The 17,367-nt window shown below is 35.8% G+C and overlaps 3 protein-coding genes and 1 non-coding gene across 5 annotated transcripts in view; 2 read left to right on the forward strand and 2 right to left on the reverse strand.

Annotated features, from left to right (window-relative positions):
* The window catches only part of LOC134230969 (casein kinase II subunit beta-like), a 29,787-nt gene extending 23,375 nt beyond the window's left edge, over positions 1-6,412 (forward strand). For both annotated transcript variants that reach the window (XM_062712837.1, XM_062712838.1), the window contains exons 4-8: positions 1,104-1,206; positions 2,384-2,511; positions 2,623-2,698; positions 3,239-3,428; positions 5,152-6,412. In XM_062712837.1, coding sequence (XP_062568821.1) covers positions 1,104-1,206; positions 2,384-2,511; positions 2,623-2,698; positions 3,239-3,428; positions 5,152-5,566 — 912 coding nt within the window. In that variant the 3' untranslated portion in view covers positions 5,567-6,412. The remainder of the gene's footprint in view (positions 1-1,103; positions 1,207-2,383; positions 2,512-2,622; positions 2,699-3,238; positions 3,429-5,151) is intronic.
* LOC134230971 (histone deacetylase complex subunit SAP30 homolog) overlaps positions 1-17,367 on the reverse strand; it is a 181,822-nt gene that overhangs the window by 125,029 nt on the left and 39,426 nt on the right. The gene's annotated exons all lie outside the window — the stretch shown is intronic.
* On the reverse strand, positions 11,485-11,557 carry Trnar-ccu (transfer RNA arginine (anticodon CCU)). Its single transcript has one exon. It is a non-coding gene; the product is annotated as a tRNA-Arg (tRNA).
* On the forward strand, positions 11,673-15,964 carry LOC134230975 (protein quiver-like). The gene is made up of 3 exons (XM_062712848.1): positions 11,673-11,800; positions 12,011-12,139; positions 13,660-15,964. The coding sequence occupies exons 1-3, from the start codon at positions 11,758-11,760 to the stop codon at positions 13,869-13,871; spliced, it is 384 nt and encodes a 127-aa protein (XP_062568832.1). The 5' UTR covers positions 11,673-11,757; the 3' UTR covers positions 13,872-15,964.

Below are 17,367 nucleotides of genomic sequence, written 5' to 3' on the forward strand. Positions count from 1 at the left end.
GTAAGACATATTAATAAAATAGCCATTTACTGACAATTTGAGCCGAAATCCGTGCAGGAGTGAATCGCTGCCGCATTGCACCATTACGGAGAACCTAAGGAGATGTAGTCCTCTCCCAGAAAAAAAAAAAAGGGGGAGAGGGCTACATTATTGCAGCTACCTTTCAAGGAGAAGTAATCAGTAAAAACAAAAATAAGGTGGGGTCTAAAAAAAAAATTAAAAACTACTTGGCCAGAAAAGCAGTAAATTATGTGGAAGCATCCTTGGGTAATGTAGATTCTAAATTATTCAAATCATGACCCATGGGAATATGGTGATGCCATAATAGGAAACTAAGTTTTAACATTGAAATGTGTAGGAAAAATCTTCTTTTAAAGAACCTTCGGGCCAGAAAAGTTAAAACTGAAGTTGAAGCAACCTAGGATGGTGTTGATTCAAAACTGTTCAAATTATGACTGGGTTGTTTTGGGATGCAATAAGTATTACAAGGAGGAAAATTGTATGAAGAACAACATGGTCAGTTACTCATGTGAGCGTTGTAGCCCATTGGCCTTTTGTCATATTAAACAGGACATTTTATGCCCCCTAAACTGTGTCCCAGTAAACAAAGTTTAAGGGGTATATAGTTTTTGCCCTGTCCATCCGTCTGCCTGTCCTCAAAAACTTGAACCTTACCCATAACTTTGTGTGTGGGGCTATGTCTTTCATTGTTCACAGATGTATCCCTTAGGGAAAGACCTTTCCTTAAGTACCACCATATTTGAAATCTTGACCTTTGAGTTTACTTACATTTATAAAAAATACTTCTCTTTAAATTTGGCAATAACTTGACCTTTGAGTGATTATAAATATTTTTTATCCTTTGACCTTGACCTAAGAGTTTGAAAAACTTTAACCTTTGCCATAAGTTTTGAGCAGTTAGAACTAGGGCTTTCATATTTCACAGGTGTATTGCAACAAGACCTTCCTTTGGGTAATGACACTTTTGACCTTTGGAGCATGACATTCAATATTACGCATTTTAGAAAAGTCAACCTTCGCCATAGGCTGCTATACAGGGGCATCAGTGTTTCACAAACCCATCTTGTTTTGTATTGATACAGGTAGACAGAGCCTACATACGAGACCAAACTAACTTGAAAGGACTCCGAAAACAAGTTCCTCACTACCGGCAAGCTTTAGAAAGGATTCTGAGTAAACCAGAAGGTAATGGGTATCAAGATTCAAGATAGTCTACACAGTGCATGTACCGGTATACAGGAAGATTTTTTTTCTGTAGTACAGCAAGTGCCCACAGTAGTTATGTTGAAACATTTCCCATAATGTGTGGATTTAAATTCAGTTGAATTATTATCTCTTTGTGCTAAATTGGCTCCACAATACAAAGTCAATTTTTAGCTCTACTGGTCAGAGACCAGAAGAGCTTATGCGATAGTAATGCGTCCGTCGTCCGTCCGTCTGTCTGTCTGTCTGTCCGTCTGTCTGTAAACAATTTTTCAAAATGCTACTCCTCCTACAGTTTTGGTCTAATTTCAATATAACTTGGCACACAAGTAGACTACACTGAGATACATAATTCTGTTTATCAGTTTTTGATTTCGTTCAACAGTGTTGCCGTGGTTACTAAAAATAGAAATTTCTGTGAAATTTCTTTCAAAGTGCTACTCCTCCTACAGTTTTAGTCTGACTTCAGTATAACTTAGCACACAAGTAGCTTACACCAAGACACATAATTCTATTTATTAGTTTTTTATTTCGATGAACGGTGTTGCCATGGTTACTAAAAATAGAAATTTCTGTGAAATTCTTTCAAAATGCTACCCCTCCTACAGTTTTAGTCTGATTTCAATATAACTTGGCACACAAGTAGACTACACTAAGATACATAATTCTGTTTAATGGTTTTTGATTTCGATGAACGGTGTTGTCGTGTTACTAAAACTAGAAATTTCTGTGAAATTCTTTCAAAATGCTTCTCCTCCTACAGTTTTGGTCTGATTACAATATAACTGCAAACAAGTAGACTACACTAAGAACATAAGAAACTTTTTCAAGGATCATTATTCTATTTATTGCTGTTGTAAAGTTTCAATTCCCAACTGCTTAAGTACTTTTCTCTTCTTTTGCTATAAGTACAAACCAGTAGAGCTTCAGTCTCGACAGAGACTTCTGGTTTTCATGGGAATAATGAAGGAAAAAATCCTTTAAAAATCTTCCTGAAGAACAGCAGGTGATCTGGGCTGTGCAGTGTGCATTATGACCTATTTTCTCTTCCTCTGATACAAGAGTTATAGTTCTAGGTTGGGTTAATGTAGTTACCTGAAAAAATCCCATAGGCCTGTTGTTTATCCATATTATACAGTGTACTTTCTTTTGGCCACAGATGATGATTCTGATGAAAATGATTCTGAGAGTTCCGAAGAAGACGGTCCAATTGAAGAGGCAGCTCAGTTGTTATACGGTTTAATCCATGCTAGGTTCATCTTGACAAAAAAGGGAATGCGTGAAATGGTGAGTATGAAATAATTAAATTATCACCTGACATTAAAAAATGATGATTGAAAAAAATTAAGAATATAGGTGACCACTGACTTCATATTTACTGTGAATCTTCATATTTAGATTTACAAATCCAATAAGGGATATTTTAACACATGCCCACGGCTGTACTGTGAAAAACAAGCCATGCTTCCAATCGGTAAGTGGATATAGAATAAATAAATATTGGCTGTAAACTCTCTGCCCCTCCCCCCCCACAAAAAAACGTTTAAATCCACCTCCATTTATATTGTTACTTAACATTACTGTCAGACAGGACTGTCTGTCTTTATATTGTTACTTTACATTACTGACAGGACTGTCTGTCTTTATATTGTTACTTTACATTACTGACAGGACTGTCTGATGTCTTTATTTAAACAATAAAATGCTTTCTTTGTTTGTTATTACTGGAATTAACGGAAGCAGCTGTTGCAGAAAAAATACATAACCCGCGTAAATACATGTCATTCATAGTATTACTTTACATTGCTGACAGGCTTTAAGCCGTCATTTGAGATTGTTTGGATACGTGTCATTCAGATTATTACTTTACTTTGCTGTCAGGCTTTAAGCCGTCGTTTTAAATTGATTGGATACATGTCATTCAGAGTATTGCTTTACTTTGCTGACAGGCTTTAAGCCTTCGTTTGAGATTGTTTGGATACGTGTAATTCAGAGTATTGCTTTGCTTTGACAGGCTTGTCGGACGTCCCTGGAGAGGCCATGGTGAAGTTGTACTGCCCTAAATGTCAGAAGGTGTACACCCCCAAATCCTCCCGGCACCACCACACTGACGGCGCTTACTTCGGGACGGGCTTCCCCCACATGTTGTTTATGGTTCACCCAGAGTACAGACCCAAACATCCCCCCAATCAGTTTGTACCAAGGTAAGGCTTAGTCCTGTTTACAGACTGATACGCAACGTTTTTTTAAGAAATAAGGGAGATAATATTCACTGGATATAAATATTCAGGCTTCTGCCATTCTGTCATCAATAACGGACAAAATATTAATACTGTATACAGGGAAATTTTCGCCCCCGTTTTATTTTTGCCCCTTTCGCCCTACTCTCATTTGGGCGAATTTAAAATGGGGCGAATTCAAAGAATACAGTATAATTTCTCAAACAAAACTGTGACTGGGCGAATTTAAAACAGGGCAGAATTGTTTGGAAGTGGGAAAGAGGGAAAATAAGACGGGGCGAAAATAACCCTGTATACAGTAAGTCATTATTTCTTTGAATAATATTTTTAAAATTTTGAAGTGAAAAGTCCACCATATTATTATTTATATATCAGAAATAAGATCTATTTACTAATTGAATAGATGAGGAAATACATGGGTTTAATAATGGAGCAAGGTAGGGGGACTAAAATGTTAACCAATCAAGGTGGAGCAAGGTAGGGGGACTAAAATGTAAAACAATCAGAGTGGAGCAAGCTTGGGGCACTTAATGTTAACCAATCAGAGTGGAGGAAGCTGGGGGCACTAAATGTTAACCAGTCATAGTGGAGCAAGCTAGGGGCACTAAAATGTTAACCAACCAAAGTGGAGCAAGGTTGGGAGACTAAAAAGTTATTTAACTGTCAGTAGAAATGTCAGAAAAGCATAAATAATGCCATTTATCACCATAATTAATTCAAAAGATTTTTTGAAATAATTTCATTTTCAATACATCATAACCTTTTGAATTTATATGTTAAACAAGTCAAGCTGGTTCAGAGAGATTTAGCCCTCTGTTTTAAGGGAAATTTAAAAGGATGGAATGCCGAAAAATATAAGAAGGAAAAAGAACAAATTTAACCTTAATCTTTAACCACTTGTCCTTAAAATCAGAAGATATCTTTCTTCGATTGGAGTTATTCACCAAGTTTTATTGCTTCAGCTTAAAGACTACTAAAGTAATTATATGCAAAAGTCAGATATTTACTTTCTGAAAACTATTTCATACAATTTATGGAACATTTTATCCTGACCTTTTGACCAAAAGTAGGAAGATTTTTTTTATTTAATCAATTTTTTTTTGCTCATTACTACAAAACCTTTGACAAAAAAAACAAAAGGACCCGGCAATTCCAAACAAGCAATTTTTTAAGGATGGCCTGACCTTTTATCTTGACCTTTGACAAAAAAAACAAAAGGACCCGGTCTTCTTTAAGTTACAATATGTTCAGATACTAGAATTAAAGTTTATTAAAAAGCAATAAGATATAATCTGTAAATTTAAATGTTATAAACAGACAGATTGAAAGATTCAAATAAGAATGTTCAACATTGTTGTAAAGTTTGCAAAGGTATGTAGAGAGAACTCTTCGCATTTTAAGATAATAACTTTGTCACAATTATTACTGTATAGCAGATTATTTCAGCGGGGTGCTAATTTTGGCTTATTTTCGCATTTGAATTTTCATGGCTAAAATATTAAGTACTCATAATATGACTCATTTTAGTGTCTCTCTGGAAAGAGCTGAAACCCGGTGTCCACTAAAATAAATTAAGCTAAAATTATTGGCATACCTTTAAGCAGACAAAATGCTAAATTTTACACCAGCCAAGAAAACCTGCTATATTGTTTTACTACAAATCCTTGAAAACTGGTTATGTTTTCAGGTTATTTGGTTTCAAGATTCACCCTTCAGCATACAATGTACAGAAAAGAGCATCAGAAAGTGAAAGTGATTCTTCCGACGAAGGAGATAAAGAGAGTAACAGCAGGGAACGCAAAAAAGAACTCAGCTCAGAAGAGGAAAATAATCACCATAGTGGAAAAAGAGAAAGAGGACTTTCCTTACAAGTTGAAAATGTTCATGGCAGTGGAAAATGCAAAAAGGACCTTTTAAACAAAGAGGAAAATAGTCATCTCAGTGGAATTCACAAAAAAGGAAAACGCAAAAAAGAACTTTCTTCAGAGGAAGAAAATGATAATCACAGTGGAAAACGCAGAAAAGACCTTTCTTCAGAAGAGGAGAAATATTATCAGAAAAGTGAGAATATAATGGCTTGGATGAATGACCCAGCTGATTAGATAGAATATGATATAACACATAAAAAATATTCTCAGAAGTGGAAATGGTGGTGATGGACATTCATAGAGTCATTAAGCCATGTATCACAGTATATGTCACTACCAAACAGAATCCTCAAGTCCAGATGTAGTTTTTAAAGAGCCAAGCAATAAATTGTTTTTGGCTCACCTGAGCGGAAGGCTCAAGTGAGCTTTTCTGATCGAATTTTGTCCGTCGTCCGTCCGTCCGTAAACTTTTCACATTTTCAACTTCTTCTCAAGAACCAACAGGCCAATTTTAACCAAACTTGGTACAAAGCATCCTTAGGTAAAGGGAAGTTTAAATTGTTAAAATGAAGGGCCAAGTCCCCTTACAAGGGGAGATAATCAAGAAAATACAAAAATAGGGTGGGATCATTAAAAAATCTTCTTCTCAAGAACCACAGGGCCAGGAAAGCTGAAACTTATGTAAAAGGATCCTTGGGTAGTGTAGATATTAAATTGTAAAAATCATGACCCCCTTGGATAGGGCGGGGCCACAATAGGGAATCCAAGTTTTACATAGAAATATATAGAACAAATCTTTAAAAATCTTCTTCTCAAGAACCACTGGGCCAGGAAAGCTGAAAAATATGTGGAAGCATCTTTGGGTAGAGTAGATATTAAATTGTTAAAATCTTGACCCCTGGGGTAGGGCGGGGCCACAATAGGGAATCCAAGTTTTACATAGATATACACTGTATTTAGGAAAAATCTTTTAAGAATCTTCTTCTCAAAAACCACTGGGCCAGGAAAGCTGAAACTTATGTGAAAGCATCCTGGGGTAGTGTAAATTCTAAAGTATTAAAATCATGAAAGGGGAGGATGTGGGGGGGGGGGGCATGATTGGTATTAGCAAAAAAGAACTGCATCACCTAAGTTACTCAGGTGAGCGATGTGGTTCATGGGCCTCTTGTTTAATTAATTGTTTTATATTTTTATTTGATCTAATTCATGTTTTGTTTTAGCTGCAGATCTGTAGCGTTATGGTTATGGTTGACCAAATAATATATAAAACCGTAACGTTACAGATCTGCAGCTAGTTTTGTTTGTTAAGAATGAGTAAAAAAAATACAAAATATTTAATAAATGATCATAAAGAGAAATAAATCCTTGAAAATCCTCTAAACAGCAGAAATGTGATAATCATTTTAATATGCAGACATCCTTAGTGCAGATTAAAAATCATGGCCCCAAGGGATAAGTGTGGGCAAAAATAGGGGTTAAATAGATAAAAAAAAATTATTTAAATGTTCACAAAAACCCCGAAGCTTATGATAAGTTATATTCAAATATTTCCATTTCTTTCTGTTTTCTCTGAGATAACTCTAGAAATTAGTTGAGTTGATTTCTTGATCATTCTACTTGAATGTAAATTTTGCCAAGCAATAGGTCAGGAGCTAAGGAGGCCTAAAATGCATGTAAACCCCGCATACACACCTGGTACAACATTGATTGTTAGCTCTGCTGGTCAGATATCAGAAGAGCTTATGCGATAGTAATGCCTACGTCGTCCATTGTCTAGCTCTCTGTCTGTCTGTAAACAATTTTTCAAAATGCTAATATAACTTGGCACACAAGTAGACTACACTAAGATACATAAATTAATATATAATTTTTGGATTTCAATCAACAGTGTTGCCATGGTTACTAAAAATAGAAATTTCTGTGAAATTTCCTTAAAACTCTACACCTCCTACAGTTTTCTTCTGATTTCAATATTACTTTGCTCACAAGTAGACTACACTAGAAAGATACATAATTTAGTGCATTGGTTTTTGATTTTGATGAATGACGTTGCCATGGTTACTAAAAATAGAAATTTCTTTAAAATTCCTTTAAAACACTACTCCAACAGTTTTGGGTGTTGCTAAAACGCGGAACGGAAAGCGGAACGGAACGGAAAACGGAAAATAAATGTCAAGCAAATAACCTTGATTCGATATAAATCAGACATAAAAAGCATTATTCATGATATAAAAGTCATATATAATGAAAATTATCGTAAAATATAATATATTCATGGATCATGCGTCCCTCAGAACTTGCACATGTACATGCGATGGTCAATGAAATACATATTTTGATAGATGTACTAACTACTCAAATCCTGAGTATCAATCTGTCAAACGTTTCGTTCAAATTATTTTTTTTAAGAATGCTCATTTATAAACAAAAAATCTTGTTCTGAAATAGGTTGAAGGAAAAAAGACTACTAGTAATAAGAAATAAAGGAGAAATTATTCAGTGGATGTAAATATTTGATCATGAACACAGTGTTGTATCAAGCTTGCTCTGATATTCGGAATTGTGTTGAGGTGTTTGATAAAAATAGAAAGTGTGCAGTGGATTCATAGGTTTCCATATACTCCTTAGATAATTTTTTGTTCCATAGGCACATGCTTTCTGGCGAAAAATATCCGTAAGTTTAGAAAATGGGCAAAAAAGGTACCCTAACGTGACCCCCTATCTTTCGCTTTGAAAGCCTACACCCTGCGTACAACATACTACAGTATACACCCCGTATGTTGAGAACATCATATACACGGTGAATCAAGTTTAGGAATTTGTAGATTTACTATGGTATATGATATTGGTAAATGAATTTGCAAGACTGGGAATCGGGCAACATATGATATGTTGAACTTGAAGGTGACTCTACCCTACGACTTACAAAAGATGACTTTAGTACAATTCTCATATTCTGTTTTATCCTTGGACTTTCAGTAAAGTGTGGTATCCTTGACGTTACATAGTTAGCGTCTAAAATTATTACACGTCCTTTCATTCACTGTTGAAATATACATTTGGGCAAATGTCAATGAGTGTAGCAATGATCCAATGATAGCGTTTTAAATTTAACGGCAAAGATGTGGGGCTTTTAGTCTTCTCATCGTTGTCAACAACAATTTAAAGTTACTGATGTTATTAATTTCTTAACCAATGAGAATCTATTCGTCATTTGAGAGATGCTAATTACGTAGTGTTGAGAAAGTCGCACGTACCCTACTGGAAGTCCAAGCTTTACTGAGAATTGTACTAAACTAGACTGCCGAAATAGTAGGTTTCATGAGCTTTTTGTCAATAACATAAAGAACAAGATGTGTTTGTGAAACACTGATGCCCCCGTAAGGCAACATTGTGAAGATTGAACTTTTCTTAGATGCAAATTTAATATATTGGTACCCAAAGTAGGGTCTCCTAACTGGAAATACAATTGTAAAACATGAAAGCCCTATCACCATTTGTTCCCAAGTTATCGCAAGGCTAAAGTTTTTTCATAAGTACAGAAATCTTCAAGATCAAGGTCAGAAGGTCAAGATTATTGTTATTATTTCCACAAAGATCACATGTTTTGAAGTATAGAAACCCTAGCCCTTACTCTTCAAAAATTATTGCCAAGGTTAATGTTTTAGCTCACCTGAGCCGAAGGCTCAAGTGAGCTTTTCTGATCACATTTTGTCCGTCGTCCGTCTGTCCGTCTGAGCTCTGTCTGTCCGTTTATTTTGTAAACTTTTCACATTTTCGACTTCTTCTCAAGAACCACTGGGCCAATTTTGACCAAACTTGGTACAAAGCATCCTTGGGGGAAGGGGAATTTAAATTATTAAAATGAAGGGCCAGGTCCCCTCACAAGGGGAGATAATCAAGAAAATACAAAAATAGGGTGGGGTCATTAAAAAAGTCTTCTTCTCAAGAACAACTGGGCCGATAAAGCTGAAACTTATGTGGAAGCATCCTGGGGTAGCGTGGATTCTAAATTGTTCAAATCATGACCCCACCTGGGGTTGGGCGGGGCCACAATGAGGAATCAAAGTTTTACATAGAAGTATATAGGAAAAATCTTTAAAAATCTTATTCTCAAGAACCACTGGGCAAGAAAAGCTGAAACTTATGTGGAAGCATCCTGGGATAGTGTAGATTCTAAATTATACAAACCATGACCCCTGGGGATTGGGCGGGGCCACATTGGGGAATCAAAGTTTTACATAGAAATATATAGAAAAAATCTTTAAAAATCTTCTTCTCAAGAACCACTGGACCAGAAAAGCTGAAACTTATGTAGAAGCACCCTGGGGTAGTGTAGATTATAAATTGTACAAATCATGACCCTCGGGGGTAGGGCGGGGTCACAATGGGGAATCAAAGTTTTACATAGAAATATATAGGAAAAATCTTTGAAAATCTTCTTCTCATGAACCACTGGGCCAGAAAAGCTGAAACTTATATGGAAGCACCCTGTGGTAGTGTAGATTGTAAATTGTTCAAATCATGACCCCCGGGGGTAGGGCGGGGTCACAATGGGGAATCAATGTTTTACATAGAAATATATAGGAAAAATCTTTGAAAATCTTCTTCTCATGAACCACTGGGCCAGAAAAGCTCAAACTTATATGGAAGCACCCTGTTTTAGTGTAGATTGTAAATTGTTCAAATCATGACCCCCGGGGGTAGGGCGGGGTCACAATGGGGAATCAATGTTTTACATAGAAATATATAGGAAAAATCTTTGAAAATCTTCTTCTCATGAACCACTGGGCCAGAAAAGCTCAAACTAATGTGGAAGCATCCTGAGGTAGTGTAGATTTCAAATTGTTTAAATTATGATCATTGGGGTAGGGTGGGGTCACAATATGTATTACAAGGGGGAAATCTGGTAAAAAACAGAATGGTCAAAGATTCTCAGGTGAGCGATGTGGCCCATGGGCCTCTTGTTTCATCAGTCCAGATATCTCCAAGGTCAAAAGGTCAAGGTTATTGGTATAAATGCTCTTGCTCCAACGAATATATATGTGAAGTATGGAAGCTCTAGCCCTAACCGTTCAAAAGTTAAGGCCAAGGTTAAGATTTTTTAAAAGTAGGTCAAACTCTAAGGTCAAAGGGTCAAAGGTCTTATATCAAATGAAAGGTCTTGTCACAAGAATTAAATATGTAAAGTATGAAAGCACTAGCTCTTACCCTTTAAAAGATATGATCAAGGTTTATTTTTTAAAAGTAGGTCAAACTCCAAGGTCAAAGGTCAACGCTCTTAGTATCCAATGAAGTGTCTTCTTACAAGGATTACATTTGTGAAGTATGAAAGCTCTAGCCCTTACCATTCAAAAGTTATTGCCAAGGTTAAAGTTTTTTCGTGATTACGTAAATCTCCAAGGTCAAAAGGTCAAGATTGGTTGTATCCAGTAAAAGATCTTGCCACAAAAAATATACATGTGAAGTATAAATGTCCTGGTATCTACTGTTAAAAAGTTATGGTCAAAGTAAAAATTTGAATTCTTGGTGTAAAAGTGGGTCAAATTCCAAGTTCAAGGTCAAAAGGTCAAATTTGGTGGTACCCAAAGAAAGGTCTTGTCACAAAGAATACACATGTGAAATATGAAAGTCACAGCTCTACTAAAAAGTTATGGACAATGTTAAAGTTTTTGCGGACAAACAGAGAGACAGAGATATGTCTAGAGACAGAAAGACAGAGAGACAGACGGACACGACAAAAACTATATACCCCCGAAACTTCGTTTACGGGGGCCTAATGAGTAATTTACAATATGTCATCAATATATCTAAATGTTGAGTTGAAGGCCAATTCAAGTTAGTGTTTTCTTCTTTTCACATATAAGATTTTGAACAAATCCTGCTTCATACAAAAGTATATAGTATGTTTGTAACAGGGCACATTTGGTACCCATGGGAATTCAAATAGATTATTGCAAGACCTGGTATCCTAAACACCACAAAGATATTGTCAAGCATCTTTTTTGATAACCTGCAGAGTACATGTGAAGTTGATTGTACATTTTATCAAGATAATTTTGAAAATGACCAATGCCGAGGCAAGTAATTTTACATGTTCCTTATCGAGAAGCAGCTGTCGATAAGATGAAAAAGTCTGAGAAAAAAAAACCCACCTCCGACGGGACTCGAACCCGCAATCCCCGGCTTAGGAGGCCGGTGCCTTATCCATTAGGCCACGGAGGCTTCGCATTATTGTGAGAAAGATAGCAATATATACTTCATTTATAAATACGAGCTCTTTAACAAAATAAATTCTTTTATACCTTGAATTTTTTACTTAAATTAATATCTCATTGTATTTTGAAGGTCTGTTGAAAAGGAAAACGCGTGCAAGTCGTGCTAAACTGAGAAGAACTCTTGTGTGTTGGGAGATAGGAATAGTCATGTTATTAGAAGAAGTATTGCTTCTGATTTTCATACCGTCGTGTACGTATACTTCTTAATTGTTTTTTAAGTTACGAAATATTTGTTCATAACAGTCCAATGTATGAAAAGATCCCTCTGCTCTGTTCTCGAATACACTGACTTTCTTTTTAGCAAGTAGGCAATCTGTAACGTTGTACTACAGCAAACAAATTGTAATACAGCAAACAAATTTGTAAACAGTCTTAGGGTGAATATCATTGTGTTTTCCAGGTGAAGCATTTGTTCGATGCTTTAGTTGTTCCACGACTTACGACACACGCTGTGGAGATGCCTTCGCTTTTACAACAACAGACGCATCACAGTGCCAGGGCACCTGTGTCAAAAGAAGGGGCACAAGAGGTGAGGGGTGTGTCTAGCTGCAGATCTGTAGCGTTATGGTTTTATATATATTTGTCTTTGGCCATAATGCTACAGATCCCGTAGTGCAGAAAAGGTGCAATTTACGGCGCAATATTTTTTGCGCTCTTTTGGGGAGAATTTCTCCACTTCCTAGCTTTGGTCAATCAACTACCTTTTACTCCCTAATTCTAGACACATTCTGTAGCCAATATGTATAGTTTATCCACCTCCCAACCATTTATAGTTGTCTCTACAGGCAATAAACTCGCTGGATATGAATTTTCAGTAACAAATAATCTTAATCAAGGGAGTTTATCACTTGTAGAGACGACTATAAAGGGTTAGGAGATGGATTAAATACACAAATTAATTGAATAATGTGTCTAGAATTAGGGGTTGAAAGGTAGTTGATTGAACGATGCTGAAAAGTGGAGAAATTCCCCCCAAAAGAGCGCAAAAAATATTGCGCCGTAAATTGCACCTTTTTTGCACTACGGGATCTGTAGCGTTATGGTCAAAGACAAATATATAAAACCATAACGCTACAGATCTGCAGCTAGGGTGTGTCTAGCTCACCTGAGCTGAAAGCTGGATCATGTAAGCTTTCCTAATCACGCAATGTATGTCGTCTGTCTGTCTGTCCTCCGTCCGTCTGTAAACTTTTAACATTTTTGACTTCTTCTCAATTAGAACCAATCATGATGGACCAATTTTATCTAAATGTAATGGTTTGGGCTGTGGATGTTAGCCTGGATAGCTCAGTTGGTAGAGCACCTGACTGGAGATACAGGGGTCCTGGGTTTGATTCCCGGTCCAGCCATACTTTTTTCCCTTCCTGTTACACAAACTTGGTACAAATTTAAGCATCCTTGGCCCCAGTTGGGTAAAGAGGAGTTTAAATTGATCAAATAAAGGGCCAAGTTCCCTTCCAAGGGGAGATAATCAAGAAAAGATAAAAATATGGTGGGTCATTAAAAAATCTTCACAAGAACCAGTGTGTCGGAAAAACTTGAAATTTTTGTGGAAGCATGACCTGGGGTAGTGTCCATTCTCAATTCATAACCCCTGGGGGTAGGGTGGGGCCACAATAGGAAATCCAAATTTTACATTGAAATATTAAGGAAAAATCTTCTCAAGAACCACTGGATCAGGTAAGCTGAAACTTGTGTGGAAGCATCCTGGGGTAGTGGTATCTAGTGTAGATTCTAAATTGTTCAATTGTTCATAACCCCTGGGGGTAGGGTGGGGTCACAGAAGGTATTACAGGAGGGTTGTCTAGTTAAGAACAGCAAGACCAAAGTTACTCAGGTAAGCAATGTGGCCCATGGGCCTCTTGTTATTTATATTTAATTTTTCCTCCTTTCAGTATTCCACCATTGTTTCTGGTCCATTTCATTAATTCCACAAAGTACCATTAGCCCCATATTGTGGTATTTGGACAATGACCTATCTTTCTACATATATTCTGTCCATTTCTTATATAATTATGTTGAATGACACAATTTTGATTTATTTTTCAGACATTAATGGAGTGAGGACCGTTGAGATAACTCGCGGCTGTATTTCACAGACCACTGATGACTGCTATGATGGGAACTTTAACGGGATTTCTGTCTACATCTGTACGTGTAACTCAGACTATTGTAATGATGCTCAGGGATACAGATCCTCTACAGGCCTTACTCTGCTGCTCGCAGCGCTTCCTCTGATCTATAGGATAATGGGGAGATAGCAGCCTGCCGGGACTGATGAAGCTCAGTATTTATGTTGAACCAGTTGGATTAATGCATAATGTTTAACGTTTTATGACAATGAAATCACCAGGAATAGGTAACATGATTATCACTTTAGTGAATACATTTTAATATATTTTTAATGTATTAAGTCATTATGGACAGATCCAGGATTTTTTCAGGGTTCACCCCCCCCCCCAATGCAGAAAGTATTTTTCCATCTGTATACATATTAGGCATGAATAACTGCTACTAGAGATTCATTAATATTTGTTTGTAAGTCAAGATTTAGTTAAGGCCAGAGCCTTAAAATTTTTACCATAGTTTAAATTCCACACTTTAGAAGTTACAATTCGTAAGTTTTATTATCTATTCTAAACTATAACCTCAAAAAACTTTTCTTATCACCTGTTATATATAGTATCTGTCTGTCTTTCCTTTGCCATTTGGTAAACTTATATTTACAAGGTTGAAAAAAAAATTTCTTGAATAGGGAATAAAAAATTGTGTTAAAAACAGCAGGGCTACAAAGGTGAGCATTATTTGTGACCCATTTATAGCCCTTTATGTGTTTAGTTGTGGTGTCATGGATTTTTCTTCATTGAATTTTTTCTCTTTTACTATTGTAAATTGATTTTGTCCATGTTATTTTCATTCTGTGATAATTATATATGATACAAATTGGTTAATACTGAGAGTATAATTTTTTTTGGGGGGGTACAATTTTACAATTGGAACATGTATAAACATATAAACACATGCATACATTTCTTAATATGCTATTTATAGGCTATCTCTGACTTCAGTGCAGTAATTGATAATACAGCAATCAATATACCAAATCTGATTTTACAGTGAATGCAGACCTGCCTACTCTACCGGTTTTGGCGTAATTCTTCTGCGTTATACCACAAAATTACACTATTACGCCACTTATATTGATTTTACACTTTTGATATTTTGGTTTAAAATCCTTCATGAACGAATATATATTTAGAGTTAAAAGTACGACCTGCTGAAATGAAATGAGAATTTCTTCTAATAAAAGTAATTATTAGAGGAGAGATTCAATAACGTACGTAATATACCTAGTGTACATGTAAACTGGTTACTGAATATTCAAATGAAGATGAGAAGGCACTCCTTAGGTTAACTATTAAATGATATTTGCGATAAATACAGCTATTTTTAAGCTCAGTTTAGTTTATTTTCACATTCCTTAGGACAAGATAGAGAAATGTGAGTGTTACATAAATAAAATACAATGTTATCATGTAAGATTTGTGTAAACATGCAAAAGCAAGCCTTCAATGAAGTGATAAGAAACAAAGTGACTAAATGCTTCAATAAGGGTGTACGGTTGAATTGAGTTTGATATAGGATACTGATATTTTACTGCACTTTTTTGATAATATATGATTCGAAAAAGAAAAGTTAATGCCAGCTTTGTTTAGTAATATACAATTTCGGTTGTTTTGAAAGAAACTAAAGTATTATAGTAAAACAACAAAATAGGAAAACATGATTGATTACGCTTTTACCTCTGAAATTCCACCAAATACGGTATGTACTGAAATTACACCTTTGCAATGAAAAGGGTAGGCAGGTCTGTAATGTTTGCTTTATTGAATATCTATCTAAGATGATCAAGATTTACACTTCGACTCCTAATTGAAACCTTTTATTAAAAAGTGCCTGTATATTTTATATATTGTTTTACATCATATATCTATTACTTTGTTCAAAAACTAAGATTATTCCATGTCTGTTCATCTAACATTCCACCCATTCTGTTTCATTGGACTCATGTATATGAATGTTGTGCTGATTTTTACATTGTCATGTAAGGTTGTGATTAGAAATATTTTTTTACACAAGTTTTTTTTTACATGAGAAATCAGTTTTCTGTGTCTTGACTTGGTAGACCATATATTGTTCAAGTCAAGTTTGGTCATGATTTACACATGCATTGAAGAAAGTATTTCACAAGTAGTTATGGTGAGTATAATTATTGGAATCTACCTGTGTAGTTAGTCATGGTTTTACTAATTATCAGTTGGTATCTACATGTATGTAGTTAGTCATGTGTTGATTAGTTTACATCAATATCTATACTTACCTGCATCAACTTTTTGCATTTTCCCCGGGCTGCCTACGATTTTGCCTGAACTTTTGAGACCACCCCTGTGGTATCATACACTATGTGTATACCCATAATGCGCTAGCACTTCCGCTTCAGTTTTGTTCGGGCATCTTGGAAGTGAACCGCGTGTTTTCTTCTGTGATTAATTCTTTTTAGTAGCCTGCGATTAACGATGTCTGATTCGTACAAAATATGTAAAAAGTGTAACAGAGAAATTATCAGTTGGTATCTACATGTATGTAGTTAGTCATGTGTTGATTAATTAATGGTATCTAGGTAGTTTGTCGTAGGTAGTAAGTTCACTAACTACTATTGGTAGCTGATGGAATACCTTCTGATGAATCATTTGTATAAGTGGTCTGGTTTATTGTGATGAATGGTCTATTTTGTAATAAAAGTGTATATTAACTAGCTCTTAAATTATGTACAAATGTTAGAAGTAGGACTCAAATACATGCACACGTTTAAGTGGCCACACTTTAAGTTTGAGATGTCTTTTTAGTAGCTTTTGTTTATTTTTTTTTTTCATCATATATTTATTGAAAAATTCGATATTAGAATCACTATATGTCATCTAGATCATCTCATTATGTATTGTTGTATTATAGCCATAAGCACTTTCACAAATAACATATCAGTTTATACTATTATACAATTAAATAATACATGTATGTACAATTTTTATCTCTATGCTGATCAATAAAAGTTATTTTTCTACCATCTACTATTTTTATTTTTGTCCCCCGCTTGAAAAGTGGGGGATATTAATTTGGGTTTTTCCGTCCATCCGTCCGTCTTTCTGTCTGTCTGTAACGCTTTCATTTCCACACGATATCTCGAGAACACTTTGAGCTTTTGCAATGAAATTTTGCATAGCAACTCCCTATGGACTAAAGAAGAACCCTATTGATTTTGAGGTCAAAGGTCAAGGTCATAAATTCACAAATTCTGTCTGTTATAACACTTTCGTTTCCGCGTGATATCTCGAGAACCCTTTGAGCTTTTGCAATGAAATTTTACGTAACAACTCCCTGTGGCCTAAGGAAGACCCTATTGATTTTGAGGTCAAAAGGTCAAAGTTCAAGGTCATAAATGTATACATTCTGTTTGTGTGTAACACTATCCTTTCGGGCGATATTTCAAGAGGATGTAAACCGTTCACGGTAGCTCAGTCGGTAGAGCGCTGGCTCCGTGATCGGGAGGTCGTGAGTTCGTATCTCGGCCACGACTGACTTATTCGATAAAATGGGTAGCAACTGTTCCTTTGCCATGCGCTCGGCACTTTGAAGTGAAAGTTGCGGTCCTTCGGATGAGCCCTAAAAAACCGAGGCCCCATGTCAGCGGCAGGCTTT

This window comes from Saccostrea cucullata, unplaced genomic scaffold (assembly GCF_032062105.1).
Source record: "Saccostrea cucullata isolate Sc308-1 unplaced genomic scaffold, CSIRO_AGI_Scuc_v1 ctg496, whole genome shotgun sequence".
In the NCBI taxonomy this organism is placed as follows: Eukaryota; Metazoa; Mollusca; class Bivalvia; order Ostreida; family Ostreidae; genus Saccostrea; species Saccostrea cuccullata.